This window comes from Salvelinus alpinus, chromosome 30, assembly GCF_045679555.1.
Source record: "Salvelinus alpinus chromosome 30, SLU_Salpinus.1, whole genome shotgun sequence".
Classification (NCBI taxonomy): Eukaryota; Metazoa; Chordata; class Actinopteri; order Salmoniformes; family Salmonidae; genus Salvelinus; species Salvelinus alpinus.
In genome coordinates, this window is record NC_092115.1 from 14,033,369 (window position 1) to 14,051,162 (window position 17,794).

Sequence of the window (17,794 nt, forward strand, 5' to 3'; positions counted from 1 at the left end):
AATGACATCGCCGAAGTCGAGGATCGGTAGGATAGTCAGTTTTACGAGGGTATGTTTGGCGGCGTGAGTGAAGGAGGCTTTGTTGTGAAATAGGAAGCCGATTCTAGATTTAATTTTGGATTGAAGATGTTTAATATGAGTCTGGAAGGAGAGTGTACAGTCTAGCCAGACACCTAGGTATTTGTAGTTGTCCACAAACATCTAATATCAAGTGCCTGATTCACACCATAGGGCCGACCCAAACCATACTGTGCTGGCTCAGGTATCTTCTTTACACATTGTCCTTTTAGCATGGTTACAGGAACTATAGTATGGTGGAGGCGTAACCAGGCCAGCCTAGTACAGCTTGGCTTGGCTCAGCTCGGTTTGACTTCCAAAGTTCTTCCCTTTCAATTCACTGCTCTTATATTAGTGTTTCCCATCAGTATTCTAAGCCCTCAAACTACAAAGCATCTTCTGAACTATTAGAAATGTGTTCTAAAACAGTAAAGGGTCCAGAGAAGAAACAAATGTTACAAAAACAAAAAGTGTACAACAATGATCTTCGTGTTTAACACAACCGATATGATCCTCTAATGACAATTGGTTGAGGTCGAAGAAGAGCTTTCAAGTGGTTGAGCAACAGAAGAAGAATGTCAAAATACATTTGCCCTGACATCTCCTGACATGCTAGCCCCGTTGCGGAATTTCACCCGTGACCCCGTCAACGTTACGATCTTTCTTCATCATGTAAAATCCAGGAAAGAGAACCTTTGTTGAAACCTGCCAACCGCCTCTCAGAGAAACAGAAGGAATGTTGGCGGCTCCTCAAACTACTGTCAGTGCAAGGGGGAAGAAAAACTCACTTAGTCCGTAAATAAGATTGATAGCTGCTCGCATACCACCAGTTCCCATGGAAGCTTTCCTGCTCCTATCTAATCAGACTGATCTTGTCATCTAATTTCCTGCATGGGCTTACATAAGGGAGGGCCCTGCCAAGTCCATGCTTGTTGAGGTGCTTTAAACATCCAACCTCTATCTAACTATCAACCCACAGTACCAAATATTTTTTATAACTAACCCAAGATAGACCAGAGCCTGTCGTTTCCAATGGGAGCAAATGAATCATAGTTGGCAAGCAAGGAAATGGGCAGAGCCAAGCACAAGCTAGTGAGAGCCAATTAGCACATTCTAGCATGTATTTGCATATTTCCGTTAGGGAACGCCTACTCTATGAAGTGTGCGTGTGCAATAACTCAATTCACTCCTTCTAAACAACGTAATTTTAAAAAACTTTGGCAAAGGGTAAAGTGTACAAAACGCAGTCGACTCAGTTTTTTACAGATTCTAGTTTTTCTGAGATCAAATGTTTCATCGATGACAAAATGTGCAGAATGTCAGCCAAAATTAATCTAGCTCCTTCTTCCCCCACTGCTGGTCCACTTGGCTTCCTCTCATCACCATATTTGGTAGTGAGTGGAAACACCAACCGGATGCTTCACATTTATATATCTGGTGAAATATCTGGCTCATTGTTCTGTCTGTGACAGTAACATTGTGTAACAGGGTTGGTTATGTTTCCACTTGCCTCTAAAGAAATGTGTATTTAATGTTCAAGCATTCTTATTGGTTAGTTCAACTCTGATGACAATAAGGTGTGTTGTGATTGGCCCCGCTTGCAGATAGGGGGAGATCGCGAACGTCAGGTCTTCCCAGTAGGAAAATGTGATGCAAGGGTTAGGTCACGTTTTGAATACTGTTTTCTATTTTACAACGTGTACAAGTTTGCTGTACGTTACTGATTTATACATATGTGGGTATATGGTACCTCTTAGGGATTGAGGGGCTTTCTGGGATGTGCTTTGGCATATGATTGCTGTAAATAAATGTGTTAGCTAGCCGATGTCATGGTCACATAAGCCACTGCTAACACAGTTGTCTTCATGCTACAGATTTTGCCATCGACAGCCATCAATACTGTTAAGCCCTGCACAACTAACGTGCTGTTTCCCATTTAACAACAGGTATTTACACATGTTATATTTTGTATTGTATTTTTGTATTTTGTTCGCCCAGTAGGAAAATGTGATGCAAGGGATTTTGCCATGGACAGCCATCAATACTGTTAAGCCCTGCACAACTAACGTGCTGTTTCCCATTTAACAACAGAAATAAATGATGCTCAACTGGGACCACTGGCCCGAAGTGATTTATTTTGAGAAAACACAACGCATGGAGAGTACATTATACATCTGTTACAATTGCCTGTGTGAAAATCAACATCATGGACAAATTACCTCGACTAACCTGTACCCCCGGAGCATTGACTCGGTACCGGTAGCCCCTGTATATAGCCTCGTTAATGTTATTTTATTGTGTTACATTTTATTATTTTTTCTTTCGTTTATTTGGTAAATATCTGCTTAACTCTTTCTTGAACTGCACTGTTGGTTAAGGGCTTGTAAGGAAGCATTTCACGGTAAGGTCTACACTTGTATTCGGCACATGTGACAAATAAAGTTAGATTTGATTTTAAATGCTTCTGACTTGACTTAGAGGAAATTACGGTCGACAGTTTTCTATCTGTGGGTCGGTTGCACAACTGATGAGAGTGTGTTGAATCAGATGAAACTGGAACTCATAGAAGTATGAACAGCTCAGGGTACATGGAGGTCAACAAACTCATAGCCACAGCTATCAAGCAATACAACAGTCACACACTCATTACACTGTTGACCAGTGGAGGAAGGGGAGGACCAATTCCTAGTGAATTTCATAAAAATAGTAAAACATTAAAAAAGTTATCCTTTTTAGATAAAACTAGACTAAATATATTCACGTCACCAAATAACTGATTAAAGCACACTGTTTTGCAATGAAGGTCTACAGTAACCTCAACACTCTAGGGTAGCACCATGGTGTAGGCGGAGAACAGCTATTTTCCGTCCTCTGAGTACATTGACTTCAATACAAAACCTTCGAGGCTCATGTTTCTCACCTCCTTCCATAGACTTACACAGTAATTATGACATCTTTCGGATCAAAGGATCAGAGAATGAATCTAGTACTGAAAGCATAAGCTACATCTAGCTAGCACTGCAGTACATACAATGTGGATAGTAGTTGACAAAGAGAGAGAAAAGACAAGAGTTGAACAGTTTATTCATTTCTTAAAAAATGAAGGATAATCAGCGAGAGAGAGACATTTTGTTGTATTTTTTTTCACTTCCACTTAGCTAGGTAATGCAGCTAGCTAATTTAGTCTACTCAAACACCCAGCTCAAACAGAGAGGAATGTTATTTATGTTAGCTAGCTGGCTAGGGCTATCCAACACTGGAACTCTCCAAGTCAAGGTAAGTGTTCAGTTTTATTAATTTATTGCTACCGCGGCCCGCCGGTGTAACTGCTAAACTGCTTGCTGTACACTGTACTGCGTGATTGTGGTGGGTTTACTAACACGTTAGTTCTAGTAGCTATGTTGACTATGACATTACTTTAGATAATATGTTAGGTAATATGCTGACAACGACGTAGGCTGTGGGTAGCGGTTAGCGGTTATGGTATGAAGGTTTGGCTTGTAAAGTTTTTTATTTTTTATTATTTGGAATACTCAAGTATTTTGTTTTTGAGTTGACTCATATAAACATCATATCCCGTTTACAATAACACAAAAAAGATTGTATTCCGTATATGAGAAACCCGGATAAGATGCCTGGGATATGCTGATCTAAGACAGGAGAGACTGTCATGTAAACATCTTATCCCGTTTACTGTTGTTTTTGTGGTCAGGCTCAGTTTAACATATCATGGATATTGTGTGATGTTTTCATCTGATTGTCAAATAAATCACTTCAAAAAGTAGGTTCCCTGCACAGTTCCATCCACCATAATAAGTCCATAATACTTTAGCCTACTATAATTAATTTACTATTGGCCACTTTCAACCTTAATTTAGACATGTTTCTGCTTATTATTTCCTACATTTGGTAGGCCATATTATAATTTCTGGCATTTGTTAGGCCATTTGTTTGCCAACTATATTTAGATACATTCAGCTTCTCTTCTGTCATAACTTGTTGCCCCAGAAGACAAACAAAAGTAGTGCTCACCAGTCTTACATCGATAGAATGAATGCATTAGTAATTTAGTTAACACTGGTAAAGTTGTCTGTTTCGTTTAGGGACCGGGGAGAAAACGCAATAACTCCAAAACAGTGGAAAGATTGGTCCTGTGCAAAATTTGTGAGAACTTATAGGCCTACAGTCAGTGTCCATATTTCATTTACTATCATATTTAACCCATATACTTAAATCAGGAATATTCTGTTTATTCTTGGATACAGGGATACTCATGAGCGGGATATCAAAAGTGCATGTAAACGGCTTATCCCGAATAAGACCTTATGAGCTACTATCCGGAATACTGTGCTCCAATATGCTGTAATATAAATAAATCCACGCTCATTAAACATGTATAATCCTCCCTAATCTTAAACAGCACCGACTGCCACTGGTCTTGATATACTGATATGTGTAGTCTTGATACTAGTATACAATCTGAACATTTGACATCCTTGCTCACTAGAGATAGTCAAAACTATAGCAAGGTCTGGCTGACACTGATAATGACACACACACACACACACAAAGGCACACAGGGCACATTGAGTCACATGAGTGAACCTGTCATTCTGCCGTACCCCAGCACATTATCTGTCATTGTCCTGTACTCAAAAATCTCATTGTGGTGTACAGACTAGCTATGACAGCTGGGTCATGTACAGTAGGGCACACCCGTAGCAAAATATTTTGTAAAAATCTGAGTTGTTATTCGACACATCCAGGTAGTATCTTCCCGTTTCACTCCATTTCAAAATGTTTTCTCCCTTCTGAACACAACCCAAGTAAAGCCAATACAGGCCAATGTGGAGCACTCTTCCCTTTCAAACCAGGGGTTGGAAGTTGGAACCGGTTCAGGGAACAGAACCTAAAACTACATTTTTTGAGGAACAGAATCAGAACCGGGAACAAAAGGGATCTATCTTGTTCTGGAACAGAACCATTATTTTTAAAAGCATGGGAACCGGTTAATAATGTTCTTTTAAATTCTGTGATTTTTTCCCAGTCCCACAAAAAACACAACAATTCAAAGCCCTCAATCTGTCACTCAGAAACGTATTCCAGTGTCTGCCTGCCAGTGTGTGTGCAGGCTACCTTCCCCTACCCTTCTGAAGCATAGGCTACTGTGGCCTACAGACGCTCCAAGCGTGATTCAGAAATGGAGAGATATGTTATTAGAACAGATTAACTTTTTCAACGCTAGTTACAATATGATACAATAGTTATCCCATTTCACATTGGATTTATTAACTACCAAGAGGTAAGATGTGATTTAATTTTAATTCTGGTGCCGCTGTGCGCACACACAAGCTTGTTAGCTAGCTAGCTAGCTCTGGTCCAACGTTAAGCCAACTCTCGGAAGTTGAAAGACATTCAAAGTTCCTTCATAGAAGCTGCTCCTCTGTGGGTATAATTCTGTGGGCCTAATTCAGATAATGTATGTCGAGTCAAGCCTCCTCCACCCTCTCTCCTCCCCACCTGCAAAATTTCAGTCGCATCTCGCGCCCTGCACTTATGTCTAATGCATGTAAACAACTAGGCCTATAGCTTGCCCGCTCTACAGCAAGCTGCTCTATTTGCACTGGTTGGTAAAGTAATTTAATGTCGGGCTTTCAGAGGTTTAAAAAGGAACAGAAAAGAGCGATATAAACGATATTAAGTATTTTTTTGTTCAAACCGGTTCAGAACTTTATTTTGCTTGTTGGAACAGGACAAAAAAAATAGTGGTTCTGTTCCGAACAAAACAATTGGAAAATAATTTGTTACAAACCCCATTTCAAACTGAGAATAATGCACTGTAACCCAAGTCAGTTGACGACCTACCCCCCGGGCAAAACCTCCCCTAATCTGGACAATGCTGGGCCAATTGTGCGCCGACCTATGGGACTATATAAACAGACCCGACTCAAAACTGTACTGCACATACTGTATAGGCACACACAGGGGTGGTAAAGCACTCAAAGTTACTATACATGTAGTCTATTTTGTTGTTCGTGGAAACTTCAACCAGGATAAGTTGAGAGAACATGAGAGCTGGCCACTGGGGAATGCTGAGCCTAAACAATGCATCTCTGGCATTCATGAAGTAACGAGAGCCCTCATTATCTCTCTCTTTCTTGGTTTCTCTCACTCTCTGGAAGGAATGAATGTGTCAAGAGAAGACGGGAGGTAAAGTGAGGTAAAGAAAAAGTGTAAAGAAAAAAACTGCCAACAGAACAAATTTTCTAATTCATGGTCACCAAAATCTTTTTTTTTTCAGGAATAAAATATGTGAAAGTAACAGGAGCTATATATTATAATATTTTATTGTTCCATGAAATGTTTGAATTCAAATTCACAACCTTCATATTGTTAGGAGTTAACAGAAATGTCTTTGCTTGAGGTCAACGCTTTATCTGTTGGACAGCTGGACATAACCATGATTGTCTGCACATAACTTACAACACACAAAAAAATAATCTTTGGCATTCTGTTCATAGCACTAAATATCTAAAATAATTAGAGAAACGTCTGTATAAAATATATTATTCTGTTAGTTCAGAAAAAGGCTCACAGTAAACGAAAACCAAATGGTGTAGTTTGCAGCTTAATCAATGTGGTGAATCTGACCAGCGGATTCACTACATCAGAAAATACACACGAAGAATACAAAAAAACTATTGGTGAAAAGCAATAAAACAAACTCTTCACCTTCCCCAGGTTGAGAATGGTCTCGCCGACCTCATGTTTAGAAGTCGGAATAGAAAAACCAGACTATACATTGCATACTGTTTCACAACTATTTCTAAATCTGTAGAGACTAGTGGAGGCTGCTGAAGGGAGGACGGCTCATAATGTCTGGAACGGAGCAAACGGAATGGCATCAAACACATGGAAACCATGCGTTTTATGTATTTTTTCCCTATTCCACTCCAGTCATTACCATGAGACAGTCCCCAATTAAGGTGCCACCAACCTCCTGTGGTAGAGACAGCTACTGGGGCTTAGGGAATATGGCCAAGGAAAATATGAACATTAAGATTGTTTGGCATTTTTATTCAATTATGGAGATGGGAGAGTTGTTTTCCTAACTCTGAAGAATTCCATGGCACAGGAATGTGGCCAGATTGTGGGCACATTTTTGCGCGGGGAGGGCATGCCGGTCAAAAGTCCAAAGATAAATCCTACAGACAAGGTTATTTGGTAAAGCGTGAAGCTTTCAGTTCATATTTGGGAATAAGTTCCTGAACTCGTTGTACACAGAAAATATAATAAATACTTTGGCATACACTGACAGTACAGTGGGGTGTTTTCCGTTACAAAACTGAAATACTGTCCCAAGTATCTCGAAGGTTTCACAGTCTCATATACCAAGACAGCTAGCCTGCAGCCACCTGGCTAAGAGAGAAAGATTGAGGAAGAGCACTGCTCCCCTCTAAAATGTGAAAGCCCAAGTCCTTATTCCACACATACGCCTCTCATTCTTCAACATTCTTGTCTTCTGTCCATTTTTCAGAGAAACTCTGACCATTGGCGTAGTCAGTTGCTCTGCACAGCTTCCGAGAGTTCACTACCCTCGAGTGAATCTCTTGTCAAGGATCAAAAGTCTTCCTCAAATGAAGATTTCCTCTGCTTCCAAGTCATCCAGGCCTCTTAATGTGTTCAAGGAGGAGGCACGATGTTGTTGTGCAGCAGTGTTGTCTTTAAAATAGAAGAGGGCAAACGTGTTAGAGGAGTGGAAACAGTGGAAAAATAAGCCACAGTTACAGTACATTATCTGAAACCAAAGAAACATGCTGACGTTTCCACATTGGGATGATCCATTCGGGTAAACGCGTGCAGTCAATCCTCGGGTCTAAGTGCGACAACATAGCACATTCCGGCAGCCCACTGATGACCTCTGACCTACAGAGCCATCGCCGATTGGCTTGTTCTATGGGAGTATTGTTGGTAAATCAATGACTGCCCTGGTACAGCATGTGATGCAGTTACAGAGAACGGTTTGGGTGTTTGGGCGACTGTGTGTGTGTGTGTGTGTGAGAGATAGACTACTCACCAATGCTGAGCTTAGAACCAGTTGCTGGCTCCTTGGCCTTAGCTCCATCCTCTGATCCACAGCTCTGGCTGGGGTGAGCTGGGGAGGAGCACCGGAGAAGAGAGAGAGCAGTCTGGTCGTCTGACAGACTCTTACCTACAACACAGAACATGAAAGAGATCAGCCACTGGCACGCATTTCATTGATAAACAGGTGCTCTCTTTCTAACCTCAATCCACTTCAATGCTCATTATTATTATAATTATCTTTGACAATAACTCCTTACTTAATATTTGATTGTTGCATGTATGTAGAGAACAACAGTGGCCCCTGAACAGAGCCCTGAGGGACCCCTTGAGTAATATCAATCAAATGTACTTATAAAGCCTTTTTTTACATCAGCAGATGTCACAAAGTGCTATACAGAAACCCAGCCTAAAACCCCAAACAATGCAGATGTAGAAGCACAAGTAAGTTAAAAAAGGTGTTATGAGGTTCTTTAGTCTCTGACCCTCATCCTTACTTTTGTTTATGCTGGTGCACTTGGCCGTGCTGACAGGAGTGTACGTGGTGGCAGGCAGACAAGACCCATCCTTCTTGATCTGTTCCTGGTGCAAATGCTGGTGGAGGATATTGAGGACAGCATCCTTCTCCAGGATTTGGGTGTAGAGAGCACAGATCCTATTGACAGGAGAAATATTGAGTCAGATCTCTAATCATCGCCATCTGATGCAACAAAGTACATTAGACTTATTAGATGCATACAAAGTGTCATAACAGCAATAATGAATAATATAGATATTTTAAAAAATGCGTCATCTTTATACCGGTTTTCCATCTCCTGGTTTCTGTAGTCAGATACAGGCAGGTCCTCATTGAAGCTGTTGTTGGAAGAGTGGCAGGGGGAATGGTTAATGATGGTTGTGTCTCTGGAACAGAGAAAATACATTCCTTTAGGAAATGGATGCAGGTAAAAATGTAAAGCATAAAAACGTATTTAGCCTACATGTTTTGAAAACGTTTTCTCCTGTATGTGCATACAGAACACAACCCTTGAGCGATTTATCCCTTAACGTTTAACCTCTGACCCTCACCTCTGAGCGGCGGCGCTGGCGGCCACGTCCATGGCGAACTGCCTCATGGTGCTCTCCTCCAAGTATTTCTGTTCCCAGCGCACCATGTCTGCTTCCAGGGCTAAGATACACTCCTCTTTCTCCCTCAGACGCTCGTGCAGCGGGCCCACCGGCCCGCCCACCAGTGGGCCTCCCGGCGGGTGAGACTGCCTCTGCTGCGCCCTCAGGCTCTTCAGCTCTTGCTCCAGGCGTGTCCTCAACCTCATCTCCAGGCCCTCTCGCTTCTCGCAGGTGGTCTGCAGCTGAGCCAGGGCGCTCTGCAGCCGCTCCACCTTCTCCACGTAGGCCCGCTTGAGGCGCAGCTCCTCCTCCAACTGCCGTCCTCTGTACCGCTGGGCCTCCAGGGCCTCCTCCAGCTGCTCAGCCCTCAGGCCCTGCTCCTCGGCGGAGTTGCGGAGCCGCTGGAGTTCTCGCTCTGCACGCTCAAGTTCAAACTGCTGCTCCTCGTCTGATGGGAGGAAAGAATGAGAAGAGGGGAGAAGAAGCGTAGAGGAGAAGAAAGAGGAGAAGAGAAGAAAGAGAATAGGAGAAGAGAAGAGGAGAAGAAAGAGGAGAAAAGAAGGTTAGATATGGTATAGCCAAAAAAAGCTACAAACTGTACAACATTCACACATATTTAGAAGATACATCAGTGAAAAGCTAGTATTGTGTACTGGGCTGAACACAAGACATGAAAACCAGTATTAGTCTAAGGCCACATGAAGCTATTTCGAAGGTGAAAATGAGAGCTTGAACTGTCTTAAGCCATCACACCACCATCGCTCTAACCCTGCTAATACGTCCCAGGATTCACCTATCATGGAAGATGGTCTTCATTTGCCCAAGCACTCGTGGAATGTCAAGGGGGAGGAAGAGGAAGTGATGTGGGCAGCCCCTATCCCTTTGACCCACTTAACAAGAAACATTCCTCCAACCCTATCTCTCATCTAGCCTTGGGAAAGGCCCACTGCTTAAATAGACAACGTAAATCAACAACCCTAGGAACCTGATGTTAGGTCAACTGTATTTTGTCATTAATAGTTCCCTTTCCTATAACAATACATTATAATTATTTGGTGGGTGCTTATATTTGTCCTGTTTTTTGCATATCCAAACTCCCGAGACACCCTCGGAGAGGAAGCAGCTTGGCTACAGGGTGCCGTGCTATGCTCCAATCCTGTGACATGGCTGAAGGTCTAAGACTTGGAGTGGTGTGAGAGAGATGGAATGGATGACACACTTACTTTGCTCGAGCAGTTTGGTCATGATGTGCTGGTTGTGGTCGGCAGCTTTCACTTCTTTGGCGGCGTTTGTTCTCGCATTCTCCAGGTTTTCTGTAACGCAAATATTTAAAGTTTAGGAAAACTGAAAGCATTTCTAAACTGCTATACACTTACACTAAAACTGATTTGGGAAAAGGTTTCCATGCCACCAGTCCCACTCTAATATAAACCATTATAAACCCCCCAAATGGTTTTGGACCAGTTTTGGGGCATGAACGAAATACAAACAAGCCAGGCCAGTCAATGTCTAACAAACCAGAAAGATTGTGTTATTTGTAGTCCTTACCTCGGAGGTCTCTGTTGAAGTCCTGCAACCTCCTGATCTCGTCCACCAGTTTGCTCCTCAAGGTCTGCTCCAGGCTCTCCCTCTTACAGCTGCCCTGCAGCAAAGTCTCATAGGCCTTGGATACCCTCTGGACCTCCTGCTCCAACTGAATGGACAGATAGAAGGAAGAGGGAAAAAAATGACATTTTTGGTCAGCCATCTTGTTTGTTCGTTTAATCTCTTTATATGTGTAGGAGATGCGGGGGGTGGGGGTGTTGGTTCAGGCGTAGTACTGTATACATGCAGTACAGCACAGAAACATGTGGGCAACAAAGTTGAAATCGGAAGTTTACATACACCTTAGCCAAATACATTTAAAAACTCAGTTTCACAATTACTGACATTTAATCCTAATAAAAATTCCCTGTCTTACGTCAGTTAGGATCACCACTATATTTTAAGAATGTGAAATGTTTGAATAATAGTAGAGAGAATGATTTATTTAAGCTTTTATTTTTTATCATCACATTCCCAGTGGGTCAGAAGTTTACATACTCAATTAGTATCTGGTAGCATTGCCTTTAAATTGTTTAACTTGGGTCAAACGTTTCAGGTAGCCTTCCACAATAAGTTGGGTGAATTTTGTCCCATTCCTCCTGACAGAGCTGGTGTAACTGAGTCAGGTTTGTAAGCCTCCTAGCTCGCACACGCTTTTTCAGTTCTGCCCATAAATGGTCTATAGTATTGAGGTCAGGGCTTTGTGATGGCCACTCCAATACCTTGACTTTGTTGTCCTTAAACCATTTTGCCACAACTTTGGAAGTATGCTTGGGGTCATTGTCCATTTGGAAGACCCATTTGCGACCAAGCATTAACTTCCTGACTGATGTCTTGAGATGTTGCTTCAATATATCCACATAATTTTCCTTTCTCATGATGTCATCTGTTTTGTGAAGTGCACCAGTCCCTCAAGCAAAGCACCCCCACAACATGATGCTGCCACCCCCGTGCCTCACGGTTGGGATGTGTTCTTCGGCGTGCAAGCCTCCCCCTTTTCCCTCCAAACATAACAATGGTCATTATGGCAAAACAGTTCGATTTCTGTTTCATCAGACCAGAGGACATTTCTCCAAAAAGTACAATCTTTGTCACTATGTGCAGTTGAAAACTGTAGTCTGGCTTTTTTTAAATTTTTTGGGGGGGTTTTGGAGCAGTGGCTTCTTCCTTGCTGAGCGTCGATATAGGACTCGTTTTACTGTGGATATAGAACCCTTTGTACCCGTTTCATCCTGCAGCTTCACAGGGTTCTTTGCTGTTGCTCTGGGATTGATTTGCACTTTTCGCACCAAAGAACGTTCATCTCTAGGAGACAAAACATGTCTCCTTCCTGAGCGGTATGACGGCTGCGTGGTCCCATGATGTTTATACTTGCGTACCATTGTTTGTACAGATGAACCTGATACCTTCAGGCGTTTGGAAATTACTCCCAAGGATGAACCCGACTTATGGAGGTCTACAAATTTTTTTCTGAGGTCTTGGCTGATTTATTTTGATTTTCCCAAGATGTCAAGTAAAGAGGCACTGAGGTTGAAGGTAGGCCTTGAAATACGTCCACAGGTTAACCTCCAATTGACTCAAATTATGTCAATTAGCCTATCAGAAGCCATGACATCATTTTCTGGAATTTTCCAAGCTGTTTAAAGGCACAGTCAACTTAGTGTATGTAAACTTCTGACCCACTGGAATTGTGATACAGTGAATTATAAGTAGGCTGTGTGTATACACAGTACACACACTATACGAGTATAATCCAGAGGAATTTGAGCAAACACCACTCCCTGTGTGTGGCTGATTTATATCTGCATTCCTGGGAGCTAACAATCACGCTTGCCTTCCAGGTGTGGCTAGTTCACTCACACAGAGGGAGAGAGATGGAGGTCTGGGCGGGTTGCCAGTGTGGGAAAGGTGTGCATGCCTGTGCCTGTGGAAACAGGCAAAGAAGTGGAGAAGTAGAGACGCCCACCATTACAGCAGCCACTCGGGCATGTCTACTCAGGCCTGCGGCCCGACAGTCCGGGGAAACTTTCCAACCCCGCTAATTATCATTCTTTAAGGCTGAGGGAGCATGAGTGGCGGGGTGACGTAACTCCAAAGGAGACCAGCAGAAGTTTATGAATTCACCATAGAGATAGAAAGATGGATGTAACCCGTTCTAGCATGGACATTGCCATCGAGGGCTTCCACCATTTTAAAGATGAGTCCTCAATCTAGCTCTATGGCATTTACCAAGATAAATGGGTGAAGTCTTATCAGTTAGTGTTGTTGCCACCATCTTGATTCATAATAGTAGACAATAACATACTGACATGGGGTTGTCAAGAGGAGTAAATAGTTCTGTCAGAGACAAAAACAAAAGGGGTTGAAAGAGGATGACAGTAAAAGAGGATGATTGATGAAAAGTGAAAATGCAGTGGGATCAAAGTACAATAGAGTCCTTTCAGTTGAGACACACAGACCTGCCACCTGCCACGGCTAGCAGAATGTCTCTGTCTCGGCACTCTGAGCATGTCAGCTGTGCCAGGGGTCACAAACCCATCGACTGCTGTCTGACATTCCCTGGATAGGACCGAAAATCTATGGCCTCTGGAACTAAAGGGCACACAAGCACATACGCACGACCCCCATCTGCAGAACAATGCAGGGAGTGTGGATACAGTAACAGCCTCTGGGCTCTATGGGGTCTCTATGTACAGCCAATGGTAGCAGCTGTTGTAATGATCTCCCATATACAGATAGGAGTGTGTGTCTGGGGTCGCTGCACAGTGCTACTTGGCTTGTGTTTCCTCCATTCCCTTCATTAAGTGGCACATGTTGTGGACTTCAGTACTTTGCTATTCAGTATGGGCATGCCAACTTGAGAAGTTACGTGTTTTGTGTAACTCAAAGTTCATCATGCATTGATGACTGAGGAAAATGTGAAAAAAAGTCTGATATGCACCTGTCCTGTATCTCGTGAATAGGTCCTCCAAAACTAACATCAGCCCTTCACGCATATAACAGCACAAACCATTCCAATGTCATGTCGCCATCTTCGAGATGGACTAAATGGAGAATGGTTCTCACCTTGTGGATGCGGCAGGCCTTCTCTCGGTGGCCCTCCAGCTCCTGTCTCAGCCTCTCGTTCTCCAGCATCAGCAGGTCCATCTGCCTTGGCTCAAATCTGCCTGGGCCCGCATATCTGTGAGGGACGTGTGTTGTTGAGTTCACTAGATAGCCAAAGATTTACAACTACAATGGTCTTTCGATGAGTGTGACTAACATAGCCCCTTAGCTCATAGAACCGTGGTTAAGTGAGCAACCTACATTTGTTAGGCATCCTAGGTATTACAAGCATCCTATATTAGAATGAAGACATCAACTCCACCCTAGGTAGGTTGGCTTCCAAAGTGTTCTCAGAAAGGCAATTGGAATTCCAACCTGCGCATGTAATGATTCACAATGCATGCTAGGAGGTTTGGAATGCAAGGCACCGATGACACATAGCCAATGACATACGGCTTGAAGTCCATTATGCGTACGGCTTTGCCCACAGAAATTAACACACTATGAAATGTGTGATGGCTGATTCAGGGCAATGACAATCAAACAGTGGGTACACCTTTGCATGATCTTTCTGTATGTCCAACACACACACACACACACACACACACACACAATTGCTGAAATGCCTTACTACCTGTGCTGCTGGATCTGGAGTGACTGGGGCATGTCCCTGTACACACACTGGGGCTCTTGAGCGTGGATGGGCATATAACCTTGGGACATGATGGTAACCGATGAGTATTCTGGGTGTGTGATGTGTTGGTCCTGGAGGCCTTGTGGGGGGGTGTAGTAACCCAGCTCTGGGTAGCTCTGTGAGGAGCTCTTCACCACCTCCGACTTCGCCATGGCACAATTTCTCTCCAGAGACAGCTGCAGGAGACGCTCGCTGAGCGACCGCACGTGCCCTCGCTTTAACTCAATCAGCTTCTCCTCCGCTGCACGGTAGTCCGCATCACGCAGGAGGGTCCCCTCGCGGAGCTGCTTGTGGGGGGCCGGGGCGGGTGCCCAATGCTGAGCCAGGTATTGGGAGTGGGCCTTGGCCTGCTCGTAGGTGGGCAGCTCCTCGCCGTGGAGCTGGTAGAGCTGGTAGCTGCTCTCCGAGTGCTGGTAGTCTCCATGGTGTTCCTGGCCCTGGGGATCCTGACGGGTGGACAGCTGGAGGAATGAGGAGTCCTCCTGGGTGAGGCTCTCCAGGGAAGAGCGGGGGCTTCCACTGAGGCCCTCTTCTGCTCCGCTCCCAGGCCCTCCACCAGGGGACCCTCCACTGCCTCCGCGCAGTGCCTGCTGCTGGATGGCCAGGAGGGTGCGGGCATCTGTGGGGTTGCCATAGCGTAGTTGTTCCTGGATGAGGCGGTGCAGGACCGTGCCAGACGGCTCTTCTGTAGACGCCATGTTGGTTCCGTTGTTCGAAGCTGGTGATAAGGGGTAGACGAGGTGTTTATGGATGACCATGAACCTGGAATATGAAAAACAATGAGAATCAATAAGAATACAGGTAATAAGAACTTGCAAGTAGGCCTACACCTAAAACTGGATACTTTATCATATACAACATTAACACGAGGCCAGTAATAATTTGCATGATAACGCAAATGTTGTGTGGTCCTCCAAAACATTACTGTAGAATAATGTACAGACTGCAAAAAAACATTATTATTTTTTAAGCCCATACATTCCTCAAGGCCTACAGGAAGTCAAGTAAAAATCAACAATATATTCACTACTTTTGTGTGATGACATTCCATGCATTGCCTTGTGTCAATTAATACCATATGCGCTTCACTATTTCAATTTTAAAAACAATTATTATTACATTAGTTAAATCCACAACATTATGGATACAATGTTTGTTGTTCGTGAAAAGTTTCATATAAGTAACTTTGCGACAAAGGTAAAAGTTGTATTTGAAATTCCATTCTAACAGAGGAGCCAAGCACATAGCTCTAGAAACAGTTTTAGGACTATGAACCAACAAGTACTCATGGTGTAGCGTACACAGAAATTATGAACTATAATATAATTTCTGTGAACTTGTGTTTACGCACAATAGCTGAGTATTAGGCTACAATTCAAGGCTAAAATGTTACAAAGTAGCCGAAAGTGCACATTTCCCATACACACACACACGTAACAATTCTTACCAGTTCACACTCGCATTCCAGGGAAACGTTTTTAAAAACGTAAAAATAAAAAATTAATTAAGCCAAAGTAATCCACAATGTTTCGTTTAAATCGTTCTCATCCTTCCACAAGGAGTTTTGTGGTCTACTCTTTTCGGAACTTGCTCAACACTGACATGGTTGTCGAGCACAGAGAGAGATAATAAGTAACTGAGCAGAGAATGAATTCGGAATGCCTGGAATGTAGAGCGCGCGAGGTCCCTCGAGGATCAAAAGCGTAAACCACACGGTTCCAATGGGGGAGGTGGAGGACGAACTGAATAACTGCAGTTCTACTCACAACCATGAGGATGGCGTGTTATGGAGTTGGAATATCAATGCTTATGCATTTGTTCCTGATCCTAAACAAAACTCGGGGATTCATTATAGAGAAATAAGCAGGCAGGAGTTACATAGGCCTAAACATGTTATAAAGATGAAAACAAGCTGACAATATCTAAGACTTAAGTAAATATTCCTAGTTTCCTAACATCTCATTGTCTGTCTGATAGTATACTGTTGCAGATATTGAGTGTCTAGTAATATACATCTAGAGATCTGTTTTGACACATTTCAGTCAAGGGCAACTGTGCATGTAACCAACTGAGCATGTAACCGACTGAGCATGTAACCGACTGAGCATGTAACCATTCAGTCAATATGGCGCTATAGGATTCAGCTAATGAAATAGTCTATAGATTCAGGACTCTACACAACTAATCTATATTTATTTAGTGACGAGTGTAGCCATTGACTTGTGTGTGAGATGAGCATCTCAGCAGGACAGGAAGGGAAGGGAAAGTGGATAGTCAGTTGCACAACTGAATGCATTCAACTGAAATGTGTCCTCAGCATTAAACCCCATCCCTCTGAATCAGAGAGGTGCAGCGGCTGCCTGCGACCACGTCATCGGCAGCTGGGGAGCAGTTAGGAGACAGAGTGGGGTGAGGAGAGGTGTATATACTCTAGGCAGCTGTCCATTGCAATCTGTGGCTTCAGTCTTCCCCGTGACCAGGACATAAAAAGGATTTGTGCCTAAAGCAATACATGATGCAGAGTGGTAGAGAATTCCAAACAGTAGCACCTGCCGGACTATGTGTTCAAATCTCGAAAAACACTATATATACAAAAGTATGTGGACACCCCTTCAAATTAGTGGATTTGGCTATTTCAGCCACACCCGTTGCTGACAGGTGTATAAAATTGAACACACAGCCATGCAATCTTCATAGACAAACTTTGGCAGTAGAATGGACTTACTGAAGAACGCAGTGACCTTCAACGTGGCACCGTCATAGGATGCCACCTTTCCAAAAAGTTAGTTTGTCAAATTTCTGTCCTGCTTGAGCTGCCCCGGTCAACTGTAAGTGCTGTTATCGTGAAGTGGAAAAGTCTAGGAGCAACAATGGTTCAACAGCGAAGTGGTAGGCCACACAAGCTGACCTAACGGGACCACCGAGTGCTCAAGCACATAGCGCATAAAAATAATCTGTCCTTGGTTGCAACACTCACTACCAAGTTCCAAACTGCCTCTGGAAGCAACTTCAGCACAAGAACTGTTCTTCGCGAACTTCATGAAATGTTTTTCCAAGGCTGAGCAGCTGCACACAAGCCTAAGATCCCCATGCGCAATGCCAAGCGTCATCTGGAGTGGTGTAAAGCTTGCCGCCATTGGACTCTGGAGATGTGGAAATGCGTTCTCTGGAGTGAGGAATCACGCTTCACCAACTGGTAGTCCGACGGACTAATCTAGGTTTGGC

At 43.4% G+C, this 17,794-nt stretch overlaps 1 protein-coding gene across 2 annotated transcripts; it reads right to left on the reverse strand.

Moving 5' to 3' along the window:
• Nucleotides 1-6,386: 6,386 nt before the first annotated feature.
• On the reverse strand, nucleotides 6,387-16,333 carry LOC139559727 (angiomotin-like 2a). 2 transcript variants are annotated; one of them, XM_071375991.1, is made up of 10 exons: nucleotides 16,017-16,333; nucleotides 14,510-15,331; nucleotides 13,897-14,011; nucleotides 10,795-10,939; nucleotides 10,470-10,559; nucleotides 9,208-9,694; nucleotides 8,941-9,042; nucleotides 8,637-8,794; nucleotides 8,135-8,269; nucleotides 6,387-7,779 (listed from the first exon to the last, which is right to left on the reverse strand). In XM_071375991.1, the coding sequence occupies exons 2-10, from the start codon at nucleotides 15,325-15,327 to the stop codon at nucleotides 7,691-7,693; spliced, it is 2,139 nt and encodes a 712-aa protein (XP_071232092.1). In that variant the 5' UTR covers nucleotides 15,328-15,331; nucleotides 16,017-16,333; the 3' UTR covers nucleotides 6,387-7,690. The 2 variants fall into 2 exon arrangements, with proteins under 2 accessions (XP_071232092.1, XP_071232091.1); XM_071375990.1 differs by having other exon boundaries at nucleotides 8,941-8,994; nucleotides 16,017-16,240.
• Between the last annotated feature and the right edge of the window lie 1,461 nt (nucleotides 16,334-17,794).